At 49.9% G+C, this 25,625-nt stretch overlaps 1 protein-coding gene and 1 long non-coding RNA gene across 2 annotated transcripts in view; both read left to right on the forward strand.

The window, feature by feature from the left end:
* Nucleotides 1–25,625, forward strand: part of LOC144162100 (uncharacterized) — a 212,162-nt gene that overhangs the window by 90,550 nt on the left and 95,987 nt on the right. The gene's annotated exons all lie outside the window — the stretch shown is intronic.
* On the forward strand, nt 151–22,748 carry LOC144162194 (uncharacterized). Its single transcript, XM_077692666.1, has 2 exons — nt 151–1,887; nt 22,606–22,748. Exons 1-2 carry the CDS (start codon nt 420–422, stop codon nt 22,746–22,748), a joined length of 1,611 nt encoding a protein of 536 aa, XP_077548792.1. The 5' UTR covers nt 151–419.

Raw genomic sequence — 25,625 nt, forward strand, 5'->3', positions numbered from 1 at the left:
TCCGCGCATGCCGTTTCTACTACGCAACGCTACCCAGACTTTTCTCAGTTTCGTTGACACCATGAATGGGCGATGTTTCTGGGGCCAGCTGATTTGTCGGAGAGCACCTGCAGTATCGAGGACCGCCAGGGGGCGCCGACCAGTGCAGACGTGACAAGATCGGCTCCCAACTGTTTGAACGATTTCGGTCGGATAATCTACTTTTATCGCTGTGTTTTTGGCTTCAACCAACGCCGGAAGTTGCAGCGCTTCTGTGGATACCAGGTTTTCGCCGGTGGGTGATCTTTTCACCGAAGTACTGAACTTTTTCCCCGAGCGCCACGCTGGCGACCGCTAGGCCTAACGCTCGGCAGGCCTAGCGCGGCGACGCGCCGGTGGCTGCCCTCGCTGCTGGCGCGGCGAACTCTGCGACAGCTGTCATGGCGGCGGCTTCGATGCAAGTGGAAGGCGATTTCATCGCCGAAGACGATATTGACAAGGAATCGGGCTGGAAGAAGGTCACCAGCCGAAGAGAAAAAAAAGTCAGCCGAGAGCAGCACGATAGCCACGCTAGCGAAGAGAAGGTGAGTGCACGCCGGCCGTTTTCCAGCGTCGTGAATCGGGTGGTAAAGGCCTCACGCATGCCTCCCATGCCTCAGGAGCACATCAAGATTGTGATACGCCCCAGAGGGGGATTGAATTTGGAGAAAGTGGGCCCCACCGTGGGTAAGGCGATTACCGAAGCGGCAAGCTTGAGCTCGGAGCAAACGCTGCATGACGTAATCTGCCCAAACATTACGCAAAACATTATGGTGGCCAGCACCCCTCTAAGAGAAAATGCGGACAAGTACGCTCGCATCAAGTTCATAACGGTAGCCGGGAAGGTCTTCGAAGTCAACGCTTACGAGACCGCCCCCAGCGATACGTGCAAGGGGGTTATTAGAAACGTGGACATCGCAGACGGGCCTGCAACCCTTGAAAGGAACATTTTGAACGACCGTAACCCGTTGGCGCTCGGCGTCAAGAGAATCAAGAACTCCGGATCTGTTATCATTGTATTCGATGGACTTCGTGTACCAAACTTTGTGAGATATGGACCTACTCTAGTGCGCTGCTACTTATATCGGAAACAAGTGGACGTGTGCTACGCTTGCGGAAAGATCGGACACCGGAAGGACGTTTGCCCGACACCCGGTGTTTCGGAATGTAGGGGCTGCGGCGTGCGCAACCCAAGTGACCCACATGTGTGCAACCCGAAATGCAAGCTGTGCGGGGGCTTGCATGTGACAGCGGATAAATCGTGCAAGAAACGCTACTTGATGCCATACGTGGTGCGTGTTAGACGTCAAGAGCGAGCGAAGGCACAGATGGTCAAGGAAGAGACGCAGACGGTGAGCGACAGGTCCGAATCCAGGGGGCGAGCTAGCTCGCGCTGCCGCTCTCGGTCCCGACGTCGTGCGTCATCAAAAAAGCGAGACGCAAGCAGGAGCAGAGGTCGCTCCCGCTCCAGAGGGCCGCAGGCGCGTTTCGCGGCTGGTGGTGGCGCAGACTCGTGGGCCAACAAGGTTAAGGGCAAAGAAAAAGGCGTGGATCAGCCAATGACCCAAACGAATCGTAGTCTAGAACGAGATAGGATTCTATCGCTGGAAAAGGAGAACAACAGCCTCAGGGCGGCGGTAGAGAGGCTCACTCTCGAATTGATCGAGCTCCGCAGAGAGATTACTCGTAACAAGTCCGAGTCCTCTGAGAGTCCCTCTGATAGCGAGGTTCCGGGGTCCATGGAGGTTGCTCCGTCAGAGGGCGAGCGTCCCTCAGATAGCGAAGTTCCAAGGTCCATGGAGGTTGCTCCGCCAGAGGGCGAGGTCGCAGAGTGCCCAGCTCCCAAGAAGCGGGCCCTTACTCCGCCCAGTCAGTTGCAGTTTAAGGCAAAGTCGGAAATCAAGGAGGCCCTATCTGCGATTAATGATAGTATCAAGCAGATTAACGACCGACTCACCCGTATTGAGCACAATGAGGAGAGCGTCGGGGCTAGGCTGCAAAAGATCGAGGCATACTTGAATGATACGGTAGTTCCAGCTATGGTGAAGATCTATCCCAACCCTTTGGCAGAGCAGGGTATTTCCCACAGTAATACTAACCTAAATAACGCAAGCCCACACGGTCAAGATGGCCTCGATAACTAAAGCCTTTAGAGCCTGGCAATGGAACTGCCGAGGATTCAACCCAAAAAAGGCGGCCCTCCAGCAGTTTATTAGATCACAAGCTGAGAAACCACAGGTTATTTTGCTTCAGGAGACTCTTGCGGCTGACCTCCCTTTAACGGGATACAAGGCGGAGAGCCTCCGGGAGGATAAAGGCAGGGGTGTGGCTATTTTGATAAATAAGAAGATCCCTTATATCCGACACGAGCTCCGTACGTCGCATTGTAAGGTAGAATTTATCGCTGTGGAGATAATTCCTAACAATTACATAGGCAACAGCAGCAGTATATTTATCCTCAATTTGTATAGTAGCCCAAAAGAATCGAGGCAGAGCTTTAAGGCCATCCTAACTAAAGTGTCACGGCTGGCCGGTAACGCTCCTCTGATTGTTGGTGGGGATTTCAATGCCCCTCACCAAGCGTGGAAATACCCTTACTCCACCGGCAAGGGTGAAAGGTTATGGACGCACGCCTCGGACCTTAGTCTCACTCTCATTACAGACCCGGGTCACCCAACTAGATGCGGCACTTCTACGTGCAGGGACTCGACGCCGGACCTAACTTTTGTCCGGGGAATCGAGAAACCTAGCTGGGTGAATACTGATATTGACCTCGGCAGCGATCACTATATTGTAGTCGTCAGCTTCGAGGTAGTCTGTAAGAAGCTGAGGGAGTTTAAACTGATTGATTGGGATAAGTTCCGCAAATTGAGGGCTAATCCCGATGCCTCTCCCGATGAGGCAGATCCTCCGCTCGAGAGCTGGATAGAGCAGCTTGGGCTGGACATTCACGCGTCAGAAAGAACCATCCTCACGGATGTTGGAACTGAGAAGATGGACCACAGATTAGCTAATCTCCTTGAGGCTAAGCAATCAATACTAGCACGGTGGAAAGGCCAACGACTGAACACGAGACTTAGGAAAAAGATCGCGCTGCTGAACAGAGAGATTGAGGAGTACTGTAAAATTCTATGTAAACAACAATGGGATGAGATATGCAATTCCTTAGACGGCCAACTTCGCAAAGGGAGAGGCTGGGGTCTCCTCAGACATCTACTAGATGAGGGAGGTTCCAGATCCAAGCCAACCCAGCGGTCGCTACTGAGCAAAATAATTCACAAGGCGCGGAAGGAAGCTAAGGATGACGAGCTCTTGGAAGATCTAGCCGGTCAGTATTTGCCACTTATAAAAACGCAGACTTTCGTCCCTCCGCCAGTAGTGTATACGGGTTCTCCCAACCACGCGCTTGACGGAGAGTTTTCGGAGGGAGAAGTTCGTTTTGCTATTCAGGAGCTTAACAGTAAATCTGCTGCTGGCCCTGATGGTATTTCGAACAGAGTTCTTCGCAATCTTGAGGATAATTCCATCAGCTATCTAACCAGACAAATCAATAATATCTGGAGAGAGGGCTACGTCCCAGATACTTGGAAACACGCTAATACGATACTCATTCCTAAGCCGGGCAAGCCTCTCGGACTTAAAAACCTCAGACCGATTTCTCTGACGTCCTGCCTCGGCAAGGTTGCGGAGCATGTTGTGCTTAACAGGCTCTCCGCTTATGCGGAGGATAACCAGCTTTTCCCGTATACCATGATCGGTTTCAGGCCGGGTCTTTCGACCCAGGAAGCTATGCTCCGGATCAAAAAGAAGCTGCTAGATCGGGTCACTCAAGACACAAGGGCCATTCTGGGCCTTGATGTAGAAAAAGCCTTTGATAATATACGCCACACGGCTATACTTCAGGCCATATCGGACCTTAGTCTCGGCGAGCGTTTCTTTTCTTACGTTCGATCTTTTCTCAGCGGCAGAACCGCCTCCCTACGCATTGGAGATATTATATCAGAACCCCTCGAGCTTGGAGACAGGGGAACTCCTCAAGGCTCGGTACTGTCTCCCTTTTTGTTCAATCTAGTGATGTCCAAATTAGCTAGAACACTTCTCGATATTGAGGGGGTTGAACACACCATCTACGCTGATGATGTTACCCTGTGGAGTGCTGGGGGCAGTGACGGTGAATTGGAGGCTCGATTGCAAAAAGCTGTCAGGGCCACAGAGCTATACCTCGCCCCTGCGGGTCTTAAATGCTCCTCAAAGAAGTCGGAGTTGCTTTTCTATAGCCCATCTAGACCAGGGCGCAAGCCCAGGGGTTGGGAGCAGGACAGGAGGCCCAACGTTGCGCTTTTTGACATGCACGGCAATCGCATTCCGGAGGTCAATTCCATCAGAGTTCTGGGCTTAATTATCGAAGGAAACGGTTCCAATAACTTAATGTTACAGAAGATTACCGGGGAAGTTGAAAACGCGTTACGAATGTTTCGACGCATTCTCAACAGGAATAGGGGTATAAGCGAGGAGTGCGCCATCAGGCTTATCCAAGCTTTCGTCCTATGCCACATTTCTTACGTCGCGGCTATGCTCAATTGGAAGAAAACCGAAGAGAAACGCCTCGACACCATGATTCGTCGTGTTTTTAAGGTAGCTTTGGGGCTTCCTATCAATGCATCCACAGATCTACTGAAACTAGGGGTTCACAATACGTTATCAGAAATCGCAGAAGCCCAGCACACTGCGCAGGTAGGTCGACTGTCAGGCACAAGAGCAGGCAGAGACATTCTGGTCACTCTGGGCATCTTTACCGAACAGAATAAGGAGAGTGTTAAACACCTTAGCAGAGAAATCAGAGACTCCATCGTGGTCCGTCCTTTCCCCAGAAACGTCCACCCTGTCTTTAATCAAGGAAGGAGACTGTCTCGAGCCAAGGCACTTCTAGCTGCAGCTCTCGAGAGCCCTACGGAGTCGGCTTTTGTAGATGCTGCTCAGATAAATGGAAGACAGGCCTTTTCGATAGCCGTCATTGATGCTCAAGAACGGATGTGCAACGCACTTTCCGTGTTTACCAAGAATCCGGAGGTTGCTGAGCAAATGGCCATTGCACTTGCTCTGCTTGATCCTCAACATAAGGTCATTTATAGCGACTCTAGGGCGGCCACTCGAGCCTTCGCCAGGGGAGTGGTTGATGCCAAAGTCTCCAAGTTATTGGAAGATAGACACATTAGTAATCATTCGATAGTCTGGTTTCCAGCCCACATGGGCGACCTCGGGGGAGGACAGCGGAACTTCAATGAATCCGCACACGAGGCGGCGCGAGGACTCAGCAGCCGCGCACCCTCCCAACCACCCCCGTCTCCACAAAGGGCTTTCAAGGATCAACTTCAGACCTACAACGAGCTCACCAAGCACTTCTACTTAAATCGACGGGAATTTGCGCTCCCACACAAAGGACTCAACAGGGCGCAGTCAGTCACTCTCCGCATGTTACAAACGGACTCATACGCCAATTCTTGGAGGATGAGCCACATCGACTCGGACTACGACGGAACTGCTACGTGTTCAAAGTGTGATGGGCATGTGAACTTGGGTCATATGTTGTGTGGTTGTGCTACGCAAGCCTCCTATCTGGAGGATAAGGTCAAGTGGGACAGTGCTCTCAGGAGCAGTGAACTTAACGATCAACTCTGGGCTGTCCAGAAGGCCCGCGTAGCGGCGGAGAGTCTCGGGCTCCCCGTCCCGACGTGGGAGATGCCCTCTACACCTTGACACCGGTCAGGTGTCCTTCAGGACCCTTTTTGGAAATAAAGTTTCACCACCACCACCTGCAGTATCACCACCTAGCCTTCGAGTGTCATTGCTCATGGCATTGTCATCAACGACTAGGAGAGCGGGCATGGTGTCTCTGCTCTGGATTTCTTTGTCCCTCGTTTAAACTCCACTGACATTCGTCCACTTCCCGCAAAGCGCCAAGGCCCTGGCCACCAATGATTTTCCCGTAATCACTTCTGCTGAAGGTGACCTAGATGGTATTCTCGTATTTGTCGGTTTTGAAAACATCCGGTTTGCGTCCCTTTCATCGTGGCGTGCTTCTGGTTAAGCAGAGGGCCTTTGATAATACCGCAACTGTTTTCGAAAACGCATTCTAACGAACTGATACCATGACGACGCTGAATGTTTTAACCGCAAGGGGACGAGCGTCCAAAGATGGCGGCTGCAGCCAGCTGTATCCTGTGACAGTAAAGTGTAAACAATGCTACGACTACTCAGTTCTTTGTTGTTGTTGTTTTTTTTTTTTTTGCGGTTGGTCCCCGTTTTGAGGTCAGTGACAGTGACCGTGCATCAAAATAGCCCTCCCGTTACGTATTTCTGCGTGAACACACTTTCGGCATGCTGACGCTATCTTTTCCGAGAACCTTGAGGTTACACCGCTGACATTTTTGTTGTGCTCTACGAGTGAAAAAAATGTGTAAGTGGTGAGGATTTTTGTTTCTTGACGACGTACCTCTTACGTGTGAAGCCTACGAACATTAAGCTGGTAGTGTAATCGTCAAGTACCAATAAACGGCTGTAAATTTCATGTCGAGTGCTTGTGTAATTATGGTCGTCTGCTCGACAGCTGTTGAGCTCGCAGACGATAGTTTATTTCACTGCGTAATGGCGACGGCGTGGATACACCGGCTCACGGAGGGAGCTGCGACAGCGATATTGTTTCGTCACCAGCTACCGCTGAACGAAAGCCACCGGTAGCGAAGAACCGAAGGACGCATATCACTTGGGCCTCGACCCTGAGCCCGCGCTGCAGCCGGCTACGTTCGTCCCAGAGCTCGAAGCAAAGACACCGGAAAGTTCTCTGCATGAGGAGACATGCTTCTTTAGGCATTTCGAATGCGCCTACATCACTTCTCGACCGCCTGCTCCGCCGGCGAGCCAACAAGGCGATCAGCAGGCAATTCATGATTGGCCTTCGTCTTTTTAAAATTCAAATCGTCTTCTCCGAGAAGCCGCGAACTAGCTCCGCCGCGATTGCGTTATGTAACATCCGTTTGTTCTCTTTAAGCCAATCAGCACTCGCTCAAAGAGGACACTTTTGCAACGGAGAGAAAGACAAATCACGAAAAAATTCTCCCATGGTTTAAAAAAACGAACGAGAAGGGAATAAAACGGGAATACTAGCTCAGACTGTGTATATCGGGAACTTGGAGTGAAGGAAGGGAGGGGAGAAGAGGCACCAAATAGAGTATGACACACGTGGCAGCAAGAAACGCTCGATTAACCTGGCTGGCTTCGCAAAATTGCCGCGATAAAGAAGCAAGAATAACGTTCGCAAGAAGAACGGCAAGATGGATGACTTAGCTTATTCGTAGGAGCATTTCGAACTAATTTCGCAAGAAAGACTAAGCGGGAGACACCGGTGATGGGTACTGCAGATGAGGCGGACGAATAAAAAGTTGGCTCACGGTTCAAGTGATTCTGCTCTCGTCTTATTCCAGAAGCGTTTTTAACAATTTTGAACCTTTTGCACAATTGTGAGCGAGATAGTCACAAGGTTAACTATTCGCTTAAGATTGACAGCAAAGAGAGAGAGAGAGGGAGAGAGAGAAAAAAAATTTAATAAGCTCAAATGTGAGAGTGGAACCCTAGTCCGGGAATCCATGCGTTGCCCTCGCCGTCTTGGCCTGTGTCACCAGGAGAGTCTGGTGCTCCGATTGACCGCTGGTCAACGGTGTCTCCCACATCTCAGGAAAGGAACAAGTGGAGTGGGGTGGTAGGGCTGGGTTGTGAGTGCATTCCACAAGTATATGCTGGAGGGTACCTAGCTGTGGACAAAATTTGCATAGAGAGAGCTTCGTTTAGAATTGGCCTTAGTTACAAAGGTGGAAGTTAAAAATTTTATTATTATAAAACGAAAGTGCTCTATGCCGGGACACACCAAGATTTCACTGACGCCATTTCCTTCAGGAAAATAACGCCAGGACAATAAACACAGACGAAACGCCACGAAGAATTTCGTTGACGCGGATGGTACTGCATTCTAGGAGAGGAGAAGCGAGCCCCGACAGTTGGCGTAGGCTGCGTCGTAGTGACGCCGACGGGCGAATAGCGCTAACGTGACTGATTTCGTGCGAAGAGAAACGCCAGCGGGAAGCGAGTTCGCGCGTTCACTGTCCAAGCTACGAACTCAACCTTTCGCGTTTCGTGGCTACGCAAATGTTTGCCGTACACGCCACGGGGCAGGAATGAAATGGTCGCACCTTTGCCGAAGTGACCCTCCAGCAGGACGTCGCTCGCCAAGCACACCCACAAGACAGCCGACGACCCACAAATCAGGCTTCTTTCGCTGCAGATTTCGCTGCACATTTCACTTTAGTGTCTTACCAATTCCTATGACACGAATCAACCACCGCTTTTTTAAGTGCGAATGCACTTCTTAAGCGAGCCTGAAGCGTCCGCCGCCGTCCGCATTCCGCCGCCGTCCGCATAGCAACAGCAGCGGGTGCGCGCGCTCCTCGTCTTCCTTGGCAACGGGGGGAGATGGGCGCGCGCTGCCTGGCCGCTGACATGGCACATACCCACGTGGGGGATTGGCCAGGAATCTCCTCGTCTTCCTTGGCAACGGGGAGAGATGGGCGCGCGCTGCCTGGCCGCTGACATGGCACATACCCACGTGGGGGATTGGCCAGGAATCGGGCGTGAGAAGGGCTAATGCACCCGCTTAAAGGAGTACTGACACGAAATTTCAAAGCTGAGATCCGCTCTAGCAATCAAGTACAACGACAACACAAATAGGTGTCTGTGCATGACACATACCCACGTGGGGGATTGGCCAGGAATCGGGCGTGAGAAGGGCTAATGCACCCGCTTAAAGGAGTACTGACACGAAATTTCAAAGCTAAGATCCGCTCTAGCAATCAGGCACAACGACAACACAAATAGGTGTCTGTGAATAAATGCATCTTTCTTTCTTTGTAGTTGTGTGTGTGTGTGTGTGTGTGATCTCTCTTTCGCGAACATTACCGAACCGCGCAAATTCAACTCCTGCATTCGCACTTTCACATTCTTCCCCTCGGGGAAATCCGGGGAATTTTTCGTGGATTGATCACGCAGTTCACTTTACGTTAATGATCTAACGCCAACCTTTTTAGAGAGAATGGGCCACCTTGTATCCCTCGCTGTTACGCTGCTGGTACCCGCAGCGTAACCGCGGGTTACGACCGTGGGTTAGTACTCGAGAGTAAAACGGCTTATTCCCTCGCCTGTAACGGTGCGGAGTACCATAGAACCTCCCAATGTCCGTCCGCATCCATCCGTGCGCACACCACCATCAAGCGAAAATCAAGCGAAATTCGATTTGAGCCGTAAGTTGCAGTTTCATTTATGGAATAATCAAGGTGCAACGCACGGCTCAAATCGAATGAAGGTCGGGGCGCAAATCGATTGTCCCTGGGGGCACAACTTGGATGACATTTTGAGTCCCCGTACTGCGAACCCTCACCATCATCCACGGAGTGGAGATGCTGCAATTTCTTTCAGCTACTAGACTGATTTGGCTGAAATATGTGCCTCTTACGACTCTTATTAGCCTCTAAATGTGCGAGAATTTAGACCCACCCCTTTCATACTTCGAGTACTGACTCAAACATATCAGCGAGAGGTCTGTTATACTGAAAGCTGCAGGCAAAACTACACTAGTGATCAGAATAAAATGAACCAGGCGTAATGAACTGCGAACTCAAAATGAACTCAACCTAATTGCAGGAAAATATTCTTCCGAGAAGGCTGACTGCTTTACAAACAACCCTTGTGCAGTGCCCTATTTTTCGCCAAGAGGACCATATTTCCGGAAATATTCTTGTAAAATTCTCGTGTTCACAGCTCGCTAAAATTCACCCTTGAAATTTTTCGGCAATCTTATGCTATCGCATTACCTTCCTCATTCGCACGATATCGAGCCATTACGCCGCGGCAATGGCGTACGTTTGCAACCAGAGTTTTGCAAACAAAGCATGAGCACACGCAAGCTTTAATAGGGCGGGACGCTAGAAGAAAGAAAAGAAAAAATATAGGTCGCTTTACTGTAGTTTGCACGCAATAAGCCTATCTCGACAACAGCGAAACCAGCGCATTCAATCTACGCGCACTTATGGTCTAATCCTTCGGTCAGATGTAGCAAATGAAGATTAACAGAGACGTTCTCTCGCGGGCTCTCTATGCTCCGTTCCATGGCGTAATGTCGGCCTTTCCGCATATCTTCTGAGGGAACGCCACGCTATTTGTTTTGCGGTTTTTGGCCGCGCCTTGGTGATTTAGGTGCTATTGCAATAAAGTTGGCTTTCTCTTTCAAGTGCTCCAAAGGTGCCCCTTTTATCCTTTTATGGGGGTTAATGGCGCTGGATAGTTTCTCCTGAAAGAAAAGAGAAGAAATCAAATAGAGTTTCCCCAGTGCCCAAATTACTTATGGGAGCCTGTAGTTTAAAAAGAGTAGCTAGCCACTTCGAGTGCGTCATTGGTGAAGGGTGTCTTTCGATTTATCTGACTAGTCGTTTTCGGTAGGTGTCATTGTGATTCACCTTCAATATCACCCAGAGAATTCTGTTGTACATTTAGTTTTCTTATAGACGAAGAAAATTTCCCCTCATTCACGTGCCTGTGTACTCCGAGCCGTTTCCCTCAATTTGAGCGCCTGAACAGATACTCGTAGGATTGCTCTTCTTATGACCGCCTATCCCTTACTTAAGAGCAGTCAGATTTAACAGTCACACGAGAGGTAAGCACTTTCCACAGGCAAATTGTGCGAAAGCTGCTGCACATTTCTGGGACATTCCCGGTGCTCAAGTAGGGAAAAAAAATTTCTGTGCGATGTTATTAAAAACCAGGAAACGTCCAAATTGGGCATTCTTTACATTGACATTCTGTCAGTCGGAGACGCATAGCGCAACTGAGAGACCATTCGAGAACGCTCCTAGTCAAAATTGCGAATTTACGAAAAATGTATGAATTCGATGACGGAGTCTCAACTGTAGCGCTCCGCATAGATAACCGAACGCACTTCGGTATAGAAATTCCGAAATAAATTTACAGATTAATAGATGGAAATTCATTGATAAACAGAAATCTCCAAATCTATTCATAGGCCCGCTATGCGCCACGTTGTTGTAACGCGCCAGCGCAGCACAAGAAGCATTGAACTTCTCATAGTCACCAGAATAGAAAAACAAAAAAAGCACCTTCGAACTTCTCTACTCTGCGGATATTTGATGCAGGTATAAAAACAAGGAGAAGTAAAGTTCAATACTCATGCCGCTTGCGGGTAGAAGCGAACAAAGTGACCATGCACCGAGCAAACAGGACGCTGTGGAAACGGTGAGGCTCGAGGCCGGCATCGCTTCTCCTCTAGCGCTGCTTGAAGGGACAAGAACCCGATGGCGATTGCCGCAATCGTGAGAGCCGTTGGCGGCAAATGAATGTTTTTTTTTTCGCTAGACCTCTTCACATCGCACAAAGAAGCGAAGGCCTCTCGAAATCCTTCCCCATGTTCACTCTTCGCGTGACTTCGTACAGCTATATTTCTTGGCCTCTCCAGGTATTCCAAAAATCAAAATGCCCTTAATGTTTGCATGTAACTTCTTACAACGCCTGGCGGCAAACTTGTACGCTTATTATTTCTTTTCCGCAAGAATGGCCGTTGGAGGAATGAAACACTAACCAGGCTGTGACAAGGGTAGAGAAGATTGGGGTGATTTAAACGGCTACCCGTAACGTAAAACCTTTCGCATTGAGAACTTTGTGTAAGAGCTATAAATGAAAGGCGCACTAAAAAAGTTAGCACCTCAGACAACAGGTCGTCTGTTTTCCTCTGAAGCACGGTTACACTGTAGAGAACCGGTGTGGCCGAATTGTCGCAGCGTATAATCAAACAGCATTCTTCCTTCCTGCGTTCTTTCTTTCTCTTTAGTGGGTCTGGTTCAAAGCAGGAGCGCAATACCATTTCCGAATTTCAGGGAGAGAAAGCGTTTTTAAACGCACCAAAATGAACGGGGGTTTTAAATAAAACAGGCAATTAGTGACCACTCGACGTATATTATAGGCTGAAATGTACCCAGACCATCTGTAAAAACACTATATCCCATATAAAAGCCGCGCCCACAAGAAAAGACAAAACATGTAGCGACCACTAATGGCCGACGTCACAAAACAATTCTGGCAGTTTAATCGATTTGTATAAAAAATGTGACATGCGAAGAAATTTCTTTATTTATCCGAGTGCTATTGCTTGAACGTGTCAACGCGTTTGGAGCTACTTGAAGTGAACAAGTAGTTCTGCAGTTATCGATTGTCCATTATCACTGATCTATTTCTAGCACAAGAGATCGAAGCATTAAAATCCGCCAGGAGAACGACCACATGTACCAACTTTTACTTTTGAGATATAATCAGTAACAAACTCAACGATCTCCATCTATGAGCAAACATGGTGCTTGCGAAGTACGACCCGAAGGCGAACCTTTCTGCCAAAAACCTCGAACAGGCTTAGCGTTATCAAACGCACAAAAACCCGCATTCTTTGAAGAGACACTAAAAATGATTCTCGATTGCCAGGTTCGTCTATTTTTGTGAATAATTTCAAGTATTTTTTTTTTCGCACGGTGGTAGCACGCAATTTCTGCACAAACGGAATAGGGAGGGCCAACGCGTGTTTACCAATCGCTTAAGACAAAACAACACAAAGGAGTTTAATAGAGTAATAGTAAAGACTCTGCACTTAACTCGAGCACTTAACCCAATTGCGGCTTCGCCTCATAGAGTTTCTTACAATATACGCTAGATAGGAGTCTGTCGCTTGCGTCTATGCGGCTCCCACCGAGGCCGTGTGTGTCGTCATGAGCCACCACTGCATTATGCGCTCGCCCTAATTTTATCATTGGCTTGGATTGAAACGTTTTAGTGACCGCAAATTTAAACAAAGTGCCAGAAAAACGCGAATAGTGTGCAATTATCTTAGTAGAAAAAAAAAACAGGTTGTTTTAAAACTAAGGAAAAAGGAAGTAAACCGTATTTTTGCCGGAACGGTTGTGCCTGCTTTTCTGCAGGCCAAGGTGGTAGTTACGAACAATATTAATATTTGCGGGACTCATTAGGGACTCTTACTTTATTAATTTTACCATTATTTCAAATGATAAGTTGTTTGAAGAGTTTGTAAAGTTGTTTTGAGCGTACCTATGAAAACGTCGCCTTCCTGGTGAACCGGTGTACTGACCATCAGCTACAGTTTAACAAAACTTGCCGCTGAGCGAGTTGATGTATACTAGAATAATAAAGAAAACGTGTTCTTAAACAGTCGTGGACGACGACAAGATTGGACGGATACAGAGGCCCGTATCTGTCGTATCTTGTCTTCGTCGAAGTACGTTTTGTTTCTTTTTTTTTTCGTAAGTTACAAATTTCGCGGCAGCATATAACCCAATCAGTCATACGTCCTTCGACTGCGGCATGACCAACGTCAGGTACGGTCACGCGCTGCCTGCTGTTTCACCGAACACGGCTACCACAGAACAGGGAGGGTGTCGGCTTCCTCGTACCTCGTAGACGAGTTAATTCATAGTGAAGAAAGCAAATCCCAACCACCGTTTAAAAATCCAATTGTCATGCCAAGCCCAAGCCAGAAGCAGGGGTCTTCCCATACCCCCCCCCTTCCCCCCCCCCCCCCCCCCTGACGACATTGGATTACCAGGCGCAGTCTGGTAATCTGGAAATTGCGTTGATTCCATGGCTGTTTCGCATACTACTCAGGGTTCCCCTACGGGAAGATGGTGTAATTTTATTGGAGGGGGCGGGGGGGGGGTGTTAGAGTGGAGAGGCATTAAAGAAAGATAGAGCGGGAGAGACGTTGTACGTGGTATCAGTTTTTCTTTATTTAGGCATTATCATCATCATGTTCAACGTAGGTGACGTCGAGCCGCGGTTGGCGTTCCGCTTTGATTATGACCGATTTATGGTCTGTGAAATGTAAAGTCAAGGGCTGTTGTAGTGGATGAACCGTAAAGTTGCTGAAGATGAGCTAGTTGCACGTTCCCCGGATGGTTGTGGGCTGCTTGTAATCACGGCCCGCCGAGACTCGCCGAAGCACGCCACTGCTAACGAAGATGAAAAGTCGAAGGCGCGAGAAGCGTGCTCGTCTCGTGCCCGCCCAGGAAGACACCGGCAACACTGTCGCTCCAGGAGCCATTAAAGGGTAAGACACCACCGGGTGTTGAGCAAGCTGAGCATGCGCAGTGGGGGTGTGGACGGCGCAACAACAACAAGGGAGGGACATAGCCCCGACCATGAGATGCTTCGCATCCAAAACAGATGCCACCTTGATAGATCTACCTCTGGTCATCCAGGCTGCAATCGTCGACATATATGCCCCCCCCCCCCCCCCCCCCACCCCCCCGGAACTTGAGAAACAGGGCGGCACTCCGCTCCATACCCACTGGATCACCTCTGCGGCGATTAGTCCTAAATGTACACACCTCCCAGTGGCCTAAATTGGTAACTCACGTGTGGATCTCCTAATTATGGCGTTCGAACTCGTCTAATGTACTACCGAATGCTACGACAATTGCATGTCCCTCCGGTGGGCATAATTATAAGAGGAGGCTACGGTCGTTTGGCAGTTGTTCGGCGCCATCATGTACAGCAACTCACAGGCTTGCCTCGAGAGCGAGAATGGCGTGCTCGTAACTGTAAAAGTCGCAACGGCTGGTAACGCCACGTGTAAAGGCTAGAATACATGGAGCGATATTTCACGACGAAGTTCGCGCGGCGGAAGACCAGCCGCGTCACGACGCCGAATGTTCGTCGGGCTGCGCTACATGTAGCAAAGTACGGCGGCCGCCGCCGCCTCGCCGCTGCGCTGCTGCCAGTGTGGCTAGACGAGGCAAATACATTGAAGTTAAACACAGGAGAAGCAACAAAAGCCGTCAAGACTATTATTATTGCTTTTTAGTTGCAAAACCCTCTAGAAAGGCGTAAAATGTTGTGTAGAAGAAGTTTTTAATGTTTTTGTCTCGCCACATCTCGCAAGACCGTTGCTATGACGACGACAAACGCTTCTGCGTCAGGCTTAACAGCTAGAAAAACGCCCTTCTATCTGAAAAAAGAAGGCTATTTGTCACTTGAAAATTTATGTGAGGTCAAGAGTGGACAAATTTAAATCGAAGTAAACGGTTTAGAACACGATATCGCATTGAGGGATTAGCGACGAAGCTGTTATCGCTGTGAAGCGGGCGGAGAGGGCGCCGCCATGTTTGGCAACGCTTTGCCGCTGCCGTCGCCATGTTTGGCAACGCTTTGCCGCTGCCGTCGACGGCGACGAACTTTTTCTGCCCCGGCTAGATCGGTGGCGGACGATGTTTTTCCGCCGCCGGGCGTCCAGCGGACGCCGCCGGGCGAAGTTCGTCGACTATTCGTCGCATAAACGCTCCATGTATTCCAGGCTTAAGGTATTTTAGTCCGCCCAAGCACGTCGGAAGCACAATACAGCGCGCGAGGCCGCAGAAGAAACGATGGCCCGCGGGGCACGTTATCTGTGCTTGTGTACCACAATCTGGCGCCGCCTACAGAGCTGACGACGAGCGCAGGCCTGAATCTCAGAGAACAAGCAATGTGAATATTGGAAAGGCTTGGCACGCTGAAAAAGCAGCTTCACGCCTCGACGAAGAATGCGAACCAAAGAACACCCAAGGTGTTTAGATACATCAGCTTTTTTGGTGCTATGACCCGATGCCATCACACAGATACCAAAGGGGCATCGCAATCAATCAATCAATCAATCAATCAATCAATCAATCAATCAATCAATCAATCAATCAATCAATCAATCAATCAATCAATCAATCAATCAATCAATCAATCAATCAATCAACCAATAAATAGGATGCGGAGCGCATCCTATCACCACGCCTAATGAACTTCATGAATCTTGACGTGAGTGCCGGGATTGCAACTCCATGAAAACGGTATGTCGCGCACAGCATCCCTTCCTCTCCTCCTCTTGGAGCCCTTTACAAAATGTTCAAAATACAGATTCGGTGGTTTTGGAGCTTCTAGCTCGAAGTACAAAGCTACAGTATTCCAATAATGTCAGTTTTTGTGACAAAAAATATGATTCACGTCGATCCCAGGGCCAAAGCGAAATGACTGACTCGCTAAACTCGTCGCCATCGTGTAGCTAAATGGTGACTCCCAGCTATCCATTATAACGGTGTATATTATTTCAATGGTCATCAAGGATTAAGCCGGTAGTGACTTCTTCCTTCCTTGGATGACGATGCTTTGGTATATAACTACGCTCGACGTGGACCCAATGCACTGCTAGCCCGCTCATTATGCCTCACACAATGGCAAATGGTTTTGGTTGAGATACATTTAAATGTGAAGCATGTGTTGGCGAAACGAATATATGAACGATAGAAGCTACAGATTCCTTTTTTTGTGGTTAAGGAAAAAACTTTCATTTCCCCTTAGGACAATTGCTTGGCGTCTGAACATCGATGTTTTCTTCTCTGCAGAGTCAAGCAAAACAGTCATACCCGGAATGTACACGAAAATTATAGTAACACGCGGACTTCATTCGTCAGCAGCGAGGCACAGTCACTCCCAAAACACCTTTTATCCCGTAAAACCAACGCAAGCCTCGAATTTGTTTACATTCCTCACATGCATTCCTTTCATTTTTTTCGAACATTTATGAGGGAGCAACCCGATAGTCTTTAGAAATCCAGAACGTCGTCTAACAAGCAACTTTGCCAACTGTTCTTCTCTGAAGCAGCCCCTGTTTACGGCCCAAAGCTTTCGACGTTGATCTTCGAGTTGAACACATCGCTATTTAAGCCTTCTCTTCTACAATGTGTGATTTTATTCAGACAGCGTGGTTGCATTCGGGCTACGACATTAAAGTTCACATTTAAGCCATCAGAGATTGCCTTTAGGGAGAGCGCCAAGGCCTTAGTGCGTCGCACACCATCCTTCGCAGAAGTCCCCGTCAATGCGGGTGTCGATCTGGTGATCTGTGCGCATTGCCCGGAGGACCAGCGGCAAGCGTTTCTCGAGGGCCGCGTCTTAGGCGCACGGTGGAACCGCCGAACTACTCTTCGAACCTGGACGATGTTCTGTCGGGATACCCGGAGCTGCTGGCGGACGTGGTGGCCTCCAAGATCCCCTGTCCACGACTCACCATACTCATCCTTTCGGCGGCCGAGCGCCTATGTTTTCTTTTTGTATTTTTTTTTACTTATTTAGTTTTTTGCGCGGCGAGCGGCGGTTGCAGCTGCGGCGGATAGGGAATCACTAGGTTCCCTAGCCTCTGCAGGTTCTCTAGGAACAGCTGCCAGCTATGGAACCACTCAGCTCGCGGGTCGGCTACCGAGCACAGCGAAATGGCGAGAATGGTCACCCATGGCCACCCATGAGCGGTGGCCAAAGCTAATCCTGCACCGTTTTCCTGTGCGGCGCCTGCAGTCGAGACCTAGGCAATTCATGCGATTTAAAGTAGCCTACGAAAACGACGTAGCAAAAACGTGCCAAATGTGCCAGAATAGCAGCACCGCTACACATCAGGCGAGTGGTACTGTTTTAAGAGATACGGCAGTGCACAGCAGTGCTCTGCTAACAGGCGTAGTTCCCTTGTAGGTGACTTGTCGAAGCAAGAGGCAGTCGCGAACAAGGAAGTGATTGTGGTGCGCGTGCAATACTTAGTGGCCACGCCTGCGCGGTGCGCAAGTCTCGACGACAGACGCCGCTGTTAGTTTGCTTCGGACACCACTCCTATGGTCCAGAAATTTAAGCTCATGGCTGTACCTAACTAACGCGAACTTTTGGAGGACTGTGTACTCCATTTCGAAAGCCGTAAAACGCAGCATTATTCACGAGCACTACGAAAGAAAGACAACGACGAGTATTTCCCGTTCTTCAGCACTACCTCTTCAAAAATACAGTGCTTTAAACATTGTGCAACCACCATGCACGCAATATTGGCTGTCGTGATGCTATTAGGAATCTAGTTACCCGTCTGTGTAATTAGTGTAGCCAGGATTATTGCAGGTTTATAAAGTAACACACGTTTCTTTACAGAGCGCATTCGATGAGTATGCCCTCGTCTTTAAAAGGCATTGCCGAAAGGCCGCAAAAGTGAAGTATCTGTACAACCCATACCGCAAATAAGCTATTTGGTTATCGTTGTTGCCACAAAGTGTTGAAATACTGCACGTGCCCTTCCTTCGCCTTTGGAGGGATTGGTCGGCAAATTCCTGCCGTTATGTCGGAAGCCCGTGACAGGCATCGATGTAGCGGCACCATATGCTGGAAGCATAAACATCGCTTACCCGAACGAAGCGATGCCAGAGTCCCATTCACGTTCGCAGCGGCCCTTAACCGGTGAAAGTGCACTGCAGTGGGACGGCTTTGCTCCACGAATCAATGCACCCGCAGAAGCACTCATAGTTCGTAAGCAGAAGTTGCAAATCACAACAGTCCGGAGTTCAACGCCCACAGTGTTTCCTTAGCACCGGCCACGACATAAAGCAGCACTGTTCCTTTGTTCATGTTTTTTTGTTCAACACACTTCCTAAGTTGACCACACGCACGCACACCGAAGATTTTTGAGAGATCATAGCGGCTTTCCTCACCACGGCACTATGCAAGAAGTGGATGGACGCCGGATCACTCCACGTCCTGGCACTCAAAGTCTTGGCAGCCTTTGGAACGCCTCGACAGCTGTCTTTCCATCCATAGAGAGGACATAATTCAAGCGAAGCACTGGGGCAGCGTCGACACGACATCGATGGGCGAAACAGTAAACTAGGCTGAAGCAGAAATCTGCCACTGCGCATGTGCAGCAAATATCGCTGGCCTGCTCAGCGGCCGCAACTGGCGCGTTATCGCTGCCCCCTTTTAAGAGCGGAGCTGTGTTACAAGCCAAGTTCATCGTTGCAGGGAAAAAATATCAAGAATATGGCGAGTGGTCGTGAGCGCGTGCCTCGCGGCGGCCGCCGAGCGTCCCCGATGCGCGGAGTGGCTCTAGCAAAAAAAGCTCCGGCGGTGTCGTCAAGCGCTACGACGCATGTAAGAAAATTTGCTGCGCTAATGCTAAATCTAAAAAAAAAAAAAAATTGCCCCCACCTCCCCGAAGGGAATCGTGAGGAAGTGCGAATGCATTTCTTGCGCCGAGAGTACACGGCGTAGTAATTCTGCCATCGCCTTGAGAGGCGCAGTACCGGCGAGGGGGAGCTGTCAGGCGAGGGGAGAGGCGCGCGCCGAGGGTGAGTGCAAACCTAACGGGGGGAGAGGCGCGCCAGCTGCAGAGCATGTGACGTCACGGCGCGAGGAGAGGGGGAGCAGACGCAAAGGCGCCAGCGCGCGGTCACGTGGGAGTGTGACGTCACGGCGCGAGGAGCGGTGCGGGAGCCGGCGCGGGCGCGTGCAGCCACGGCGCGGGAGGCGGAGCGCGCGCGGGTCACGTGGGGTGTGACGTCGCTGCGCCGTCGCTACAGACGCTCCTCTCCGCTCCTCGCGCCGTTGCTAGGGGAGAGGAGGAGGAGCAATGCGGACGGCGGATTCAGGGTCGCTTATAAAGTGCATCGCACTTAAAAACGCGCTGCTTGGAAGAGGTCCCCGGGGCCGCTGCATTGTTTAGAAAAAATTATGGATAATTGGAGACATGGCGACGAGTGCTCCAATCCGTCCCGAGACTACGGGCAGACCCGCCAACGCTGCCTCGAGTCGTTGACGAAGAGCTGGTGGAAGTGTAGAACGGTGAGAATGACTTTGCATCCACGACTCTCCGCGAAGAGCGCGCCGACCTGTTCAATGCACATGACTATGGTCACTAGCACCGCAACTATGCAAACAAACAATGATACTGAAACTTAGCTAAGTGTCCGGAAATGCTCACATATAACAGCTTCGCCTTTCAAGTCTTGCGCGAAGTGCAAGCTTCCCTCAATTTTTTTCGTTTCAAAGATAGAACCAGGGTCCTTCAATGCTTTTCTAGTCATGAAACTTCGCCGTCACGCTATGGGAGAGCTTCGTTCGCTGCCCAGAGAGGCCGCGCCGCGGCGCTGGTGTTGATCGGAGGGCAGCCGGGGGCGTGGTCAGAGCGCGTTTGGCAGGGAACGGACCACGGAGTAAGACAAAACAGAAGCTCGCCGCCTTATCGGCAGTGCGCTTCCGCTTTACGTGTCGTGGGCCGCTGAAATGGACTTATCATTTTGTGAGTGACGAAGAATTATGGTGTGAACAGACATGCTGCTACTGCGTTTCTGCCTGCCGGTCTGGCTACACAGCATCAGCGGCCGTGCCCGATGCCCTCCGATCTGCGGTGGCGACCCTCGCGGTAGCCTTTGTCCCCGTACGAAACTTGGCCGGGAAAACTGTTTCATGACCAGAAAAACATTGGACTCTGATAGAACGTTGCAGGTTCGAGTGTTACCGGCGAATGGGCTTAAGGTGGTTGCTTTCCCGGGTAAAATAAAAAATAGCAGTGGCTTAGCTAGGCTATGCCAGCATATACGTAGCGTGAGCTAAGGTTCAGCTGGTTATACTTAGCTTTCTTTGTTCTCTAGGATAAGGTTGATTATCACGCTTATTGCTGCTTCAATGACACACCCATGGTATACGCATTATGTGACGCATGTATATTTATCAATCGGCTCCGACGCAACGTCAACAATCCCCCTAGAGCTAAGCTGGTTCCACAGGAGCACGCCCGTGTTGCTGCGACGCACGGGCCATCGGTTCCGCACCCGGCCACCCCTCGCATGATGATAAAGTAGACCGGACAGCCACGTGCGGAACGCAGGTCGGCCAAGACGCTGGGAGCGTGGGGTGTGTGAGAGACGCCGGGCAGCGAGCAACGTTCTGAGCGCCGTGTGGCGTCACTGTTCATCGCGCATGCGCAGCGCGGCTCTCCAGGAGCCACGCGAAACTGCTAAACTTCGGCCAGTGTAGCTCACGCTACAAAAAAAAAAATAACAACACAACAGCATCAACGCACTGGAAAAAAGCTTGCGCTGCGACAAGCGCAACACGAAAACCTTTGAATTTGCTTACGCCACCTGCATACATTACTTCACACATATCTGAAAAAGGAGTGCGCGGTCGGAATATGTCGAAAGTTGTCTTGCTTCATAATTGTCAACAACTCAACTGTGCCAGCGAACAGCAGTGCTACTTGATGTTTCAAAGGAATGACGACGTTCGTGCGAAGCATTTACTGGCCACAAGGTGGTCAATTTGTTAAGGCGATAGCGATCTGCATCTAACACTAGCTAGACATTCGTGGCTCGCCATTTAACCCCCGTAAAAAGAGTGCAGGCGACGAACTGCTGGCTCTACCTTGTCGTGCGAGCGAGATTAGGCTCGCTTCGTCTCAGATGTGAAAGTGGTAACATGCTATAGCGTTTGAGCGGCATGATAACGAGGGTCCTAATAAAAAAGGCAAATACATATAAGGCCAATATCGCAGCACGAATAAATGTTACGGGGTTGCTTCCACACTTAGTTACCTCTCGAAAAGTAAGCCTTGACGCCTAGGCCACACCTAATTCTGGTGAAGGGGAAAAGAGGACTAACCTGAAAGCGAATAAATTAGGACCCGTTCGGACGTCGAGATTTCCGTTTGAAGCAACGGGACTTTCCTTTCCAAGGAAACGCTCACTGCTTTCTCCTCTTTTGTGTGTCTTTAGTTGCGTTTGTTAGAAGGTGTTCTATGTAGCGCAATAATCTTCCTTCTCTCCGATCCGCTCTTCCCGCCCCATAGCCTCGGGAGAACTCGTGACCTGCGGCCATCTGGACGTCCAGCAACACCTTGCGGTCAGAGCAAAGGCTTTCTGCTCATACCATGGATTCCCAGACTACTCCCGCTTCAGCGGCAGAAATAAACGTTTTAGACCTGCCTACCTACCCACCTTTTGTGTAATCTGAATTGTAATTCCCACATCATTTGTCAGAAAACCATAAAAACATCCCCTACTATGAAACACCGACTTTTATCCCAGCGTGAAATCAGCGCAGAAATCAGCGGCCAGTTGTTCAGCGCCGACGCTCTGCCATTAATACATCTTAACTAGTGCTTAGGTGTCACGGTCTTTTTATTACACGTCAGCTTCATGGTTTTTACATAACGTATAAAGAAAACGAACTTTGTTCGGTTCGCTTTATGAAGCATTTTTGCACGCGCACTGATGACTATATGGAAAGAAACTCAACAGAGAAAAATTCAGCTCTGCTAGGATCACTATTCCGATTGGTGCACTGGCAGAGGTACACCTTCGTAGCCTCCCACTTGACCTTCTCTGAAAGCTTCATGCTTGACTTGGAATTGAAGCGAGCCGTATTGTCAACGCTGAACATGTCCGGGAGACTCTTGATCGAGCTTCTGGGTGACTTCTCCAAAACATTCACATAAACGAAGGCCCGCTCCCTCTCATGGGGCCGAATTTTATGAAACCAAAGCTCAATTTGACACATTCCACCGCATCGGGTTGGTTGCGAGGTTCGAAAAGACCTGTGTTTCAATCACCCATTCCTCCATCATGGCACTGTGGTACGCGTGAACAGGCGTCGAGGACAGCGTGATCGGGGTGGCAAGAGTGGCGCGGGTTGCTCAGAACTTGGCCTTGCAGTCCCTGGGTCCTATCTGGACATCGAAGACGACGCTGTCGCCCACCTGGAACCCGGACGACGGCAGGCTTGTATGCTAGGCGTTCTCAAGAGACTGCACGTCGAAGTAGACGCTTGTATTGATGGGCGAATCGATCGAGATTAATCCGTAAAGGGTGAACAGGCGGTACATTGTTCCGGTGACGTCAGTTATGCAGATAACGCCCATTTCGCAAGCAGCGCCGTCTGACGCTGAATCAATGCTCTCTGCACTTCCGTTGACTGATGAAGCCGCATGGTGGTTTTCTGTCGCACCGTACACGTTGTTGTTGCGGATGGCGAAAACCTCAGGGAATTGCCGCAGGAAAACCATAAGGGACTTGAATGAGAGCAGTACGTCGTCCTCAGTACCAGCGGCAACTGCGCTAGATGGCCGGTAAGCTGCTGGAGCGAGATCCCCGGGTGCGACTTTACTCGCTCCTTCCGAAGTTTACCCATAGCGTCAGTACAGTAGCTACAAGGCTCACCCATGGCTGCAGGGCCGTGCAAACATCGTACCTTAGTGCACCCACAACGAGCTCGAATGTCCTGAATCGGCGGAGAAGCACGGCGGGTTCCAACAGCAGGGGAAACGATGCGATGGCTGCTGGATCAGCGATGTCAGCGACTGCGCGCAACGCACTGCACGTTCGCCTCGCTCAGAATGCTCTAGTCTCACCTTCTTCTTCGCTCTAGTTCCGGCTCATTCCGTAGCAGGTTCTTCTGGTCGGCGCACGAGGGTATGCAGGACGCCCTCGGACGCCGTGGCTCGATAGCTGGAATGAACGAAGGCACGAATGTAGTTCCTCTCGGAGCAGAGGAGACACGCTGACACGTTATTTAATGGTGATGACGATGATGATCCTCGGTGAGGACACTTCACGTCGTTCTCTTTCTGCGCGGAGCTGAGTGGTTGCTTGTGTTGGTTGTTGCCAAGATATCAATTGCGCTTACCGCTCAAGGGAATGACGAAGGCGGACTAGACCGAAATCAAAATTATTTTTTTACGGCGATAGCCTGTCTTTGGCTGCTTAAACGCAGACTTTTTGGTCTGTCTGTAAGTCTCTCTGTTTGCCTGTCTATAACTTGATTTGACTTGAACTTGAACTTCTTTGTTTGACCAATTCCACACTGGTAGCATGTGCTACTCTCGTGGTAGGCTCACTTTTATAGAATACCCAGAGCAACTCTCGGGTGTGCATGTCGTAGGCTTAACGTTGGGTTTCGGGTGTACCGCACGAATCTTCCCCTGCTCTTTGTCGTTCGCTTCGACCATGCCGAAAAGGAACAATAAGATATACGCCGGCTTCATAACGCAAGAGACCCAGCTTCGATTCCGGCCAAGAGGAGCGTTTTCGTTTCACTTCCCCCATGATCATGCATCATCACCGTAAGAGAAGGAGTACTTTCCTGGAGGCCGTATTAGCGCGTAGCGTCATCAATAAGTACAATAAAGGTTCCAATAAAACGTTGTGCACCATGTGTCGAGATTTCAGCGGACGTTAACGATCCCCAGGTAGCCTAAATTAATCCGGAGCCCTCTACTACGTCGCGCTTCGTAATCTACGCGTAGCTTCGGGGAGTTAGATCCTCCAAATTCAAAATTCGAAAATTTTACATTTGTGTAACAAACAAAAAATGTCCGCCAAATTCCGCAGCTTGTTTCACTTTAGCAGGTGGGCTCAATAAAGTCACAGACAGACAGACATACATACATACATACAGACAGACAGACAGACAGACAGACAGACAGACAGACAGACAGACAGACAGACAGACCGACAGACAGACAGACCACAATTTCTGCGTTTAGGTAGCCCAAGAAAGACTACCATCTTAAAAAAAAAATTTTGATTTCGATCTAGTCCGTCTTGGCCAATCCCCGGTAATGGGTACCCACACTGAATTCTTGTCAGAAACGAACCACTCAGCTCCACGCAGAAAGAGAACGACGTGAAGTGACCTCACCAAGGATCATGTTCATCTTCATCATTTAATAGTGGTCATCGTGTCTCCTCTGCCTCCGAGAGGAACTTTATTCGTCCCTCCGTTCATTCTAGCTACCGAGCCGCCGCGCTGGAGGACGTCGTGCAAAGCGCCGTACGCCGACCAGAAGAACGTGCTGCAGAATGAGCTGGAACTTGAGCGACGAAGACGACGAGACTACAGCGTTCTGAGCGATCTGAACGTGCAGTGCGCGCCCAATGAACTGGCAGACCAATTAGCCAATTTGGCTCTTGGGGGTCCTGCCGTCGTGAATTGCCCAATGGACAGTTTTCTTTTGGGGGCGAGGTTCAGGCGCCTTCAAGTTTTGCAAATTAATCGGCAGGATGCCCTTCGTTCATGCTCCGACTATATTCACCTCTTTCACTTACGGAAGCCTAAATTCTGCGAATCTCGTAAATGTGAGGTGGCAATCACAAATCCCCCCTTTAAATTTTTATCTACACAAAGCTGGTCAAGCTTTCTCTCCCCAATGCCCCTCCTGCAAGGCCCCCGAAACTATAGCACACTTTCTTTTAACTTGCCGCAGCTTTTCCTCGATGCGATGCGCGCACCTTGAATGCACGTTTAATCGGCTGAATCTCCCTTTATCTTTAACCGTTATTCTTTCCCTGGGTGCTTCCGTCCTGGGCTATTGCCACAGAGATGTTGTGATCGCCTTTCGCTCCTTTGTTGCGGCGAGAGGCCGGATGCTCTGCTAGACAGCTATATCTTCATTCGCAATTTTTTTTCCTGACTATCCTGTTCAATTCAAAGATTTGCTTTTCCTTCTCTCAATATTTTTTCCGTACTCCACTGTTTCTCTCTCTCTCTCTAAAATAAACCGGGTCACAGCCTAATCATTACAGGCAGCTTCTTGGCCAATCCCCCAGGTGGGTACGCGCCATGACTTAAGGATCCAACCAACCAACCAGTGCGCGCTGCGCGCAGTCGCT

The sequence above is a fragment of the Haemaphysalis longicornis genome, unplaced genomic scaffold (genome assembly GCF_048455015.1).
Source record: "Haemaphysalis longicornis isolate Haplotype H1 unplaced genomic scaffold, Haemaphysalis longicornis Haplotype H1 scaffold_12, whole genome shotgun sequence".
Lineage (NCBI taxonomy): Eukaryota > Metazoa > Arthropoda > Arachnida > Ixodida > Ixodidae > Haemaphysalis > Haemaphysalis longicornis.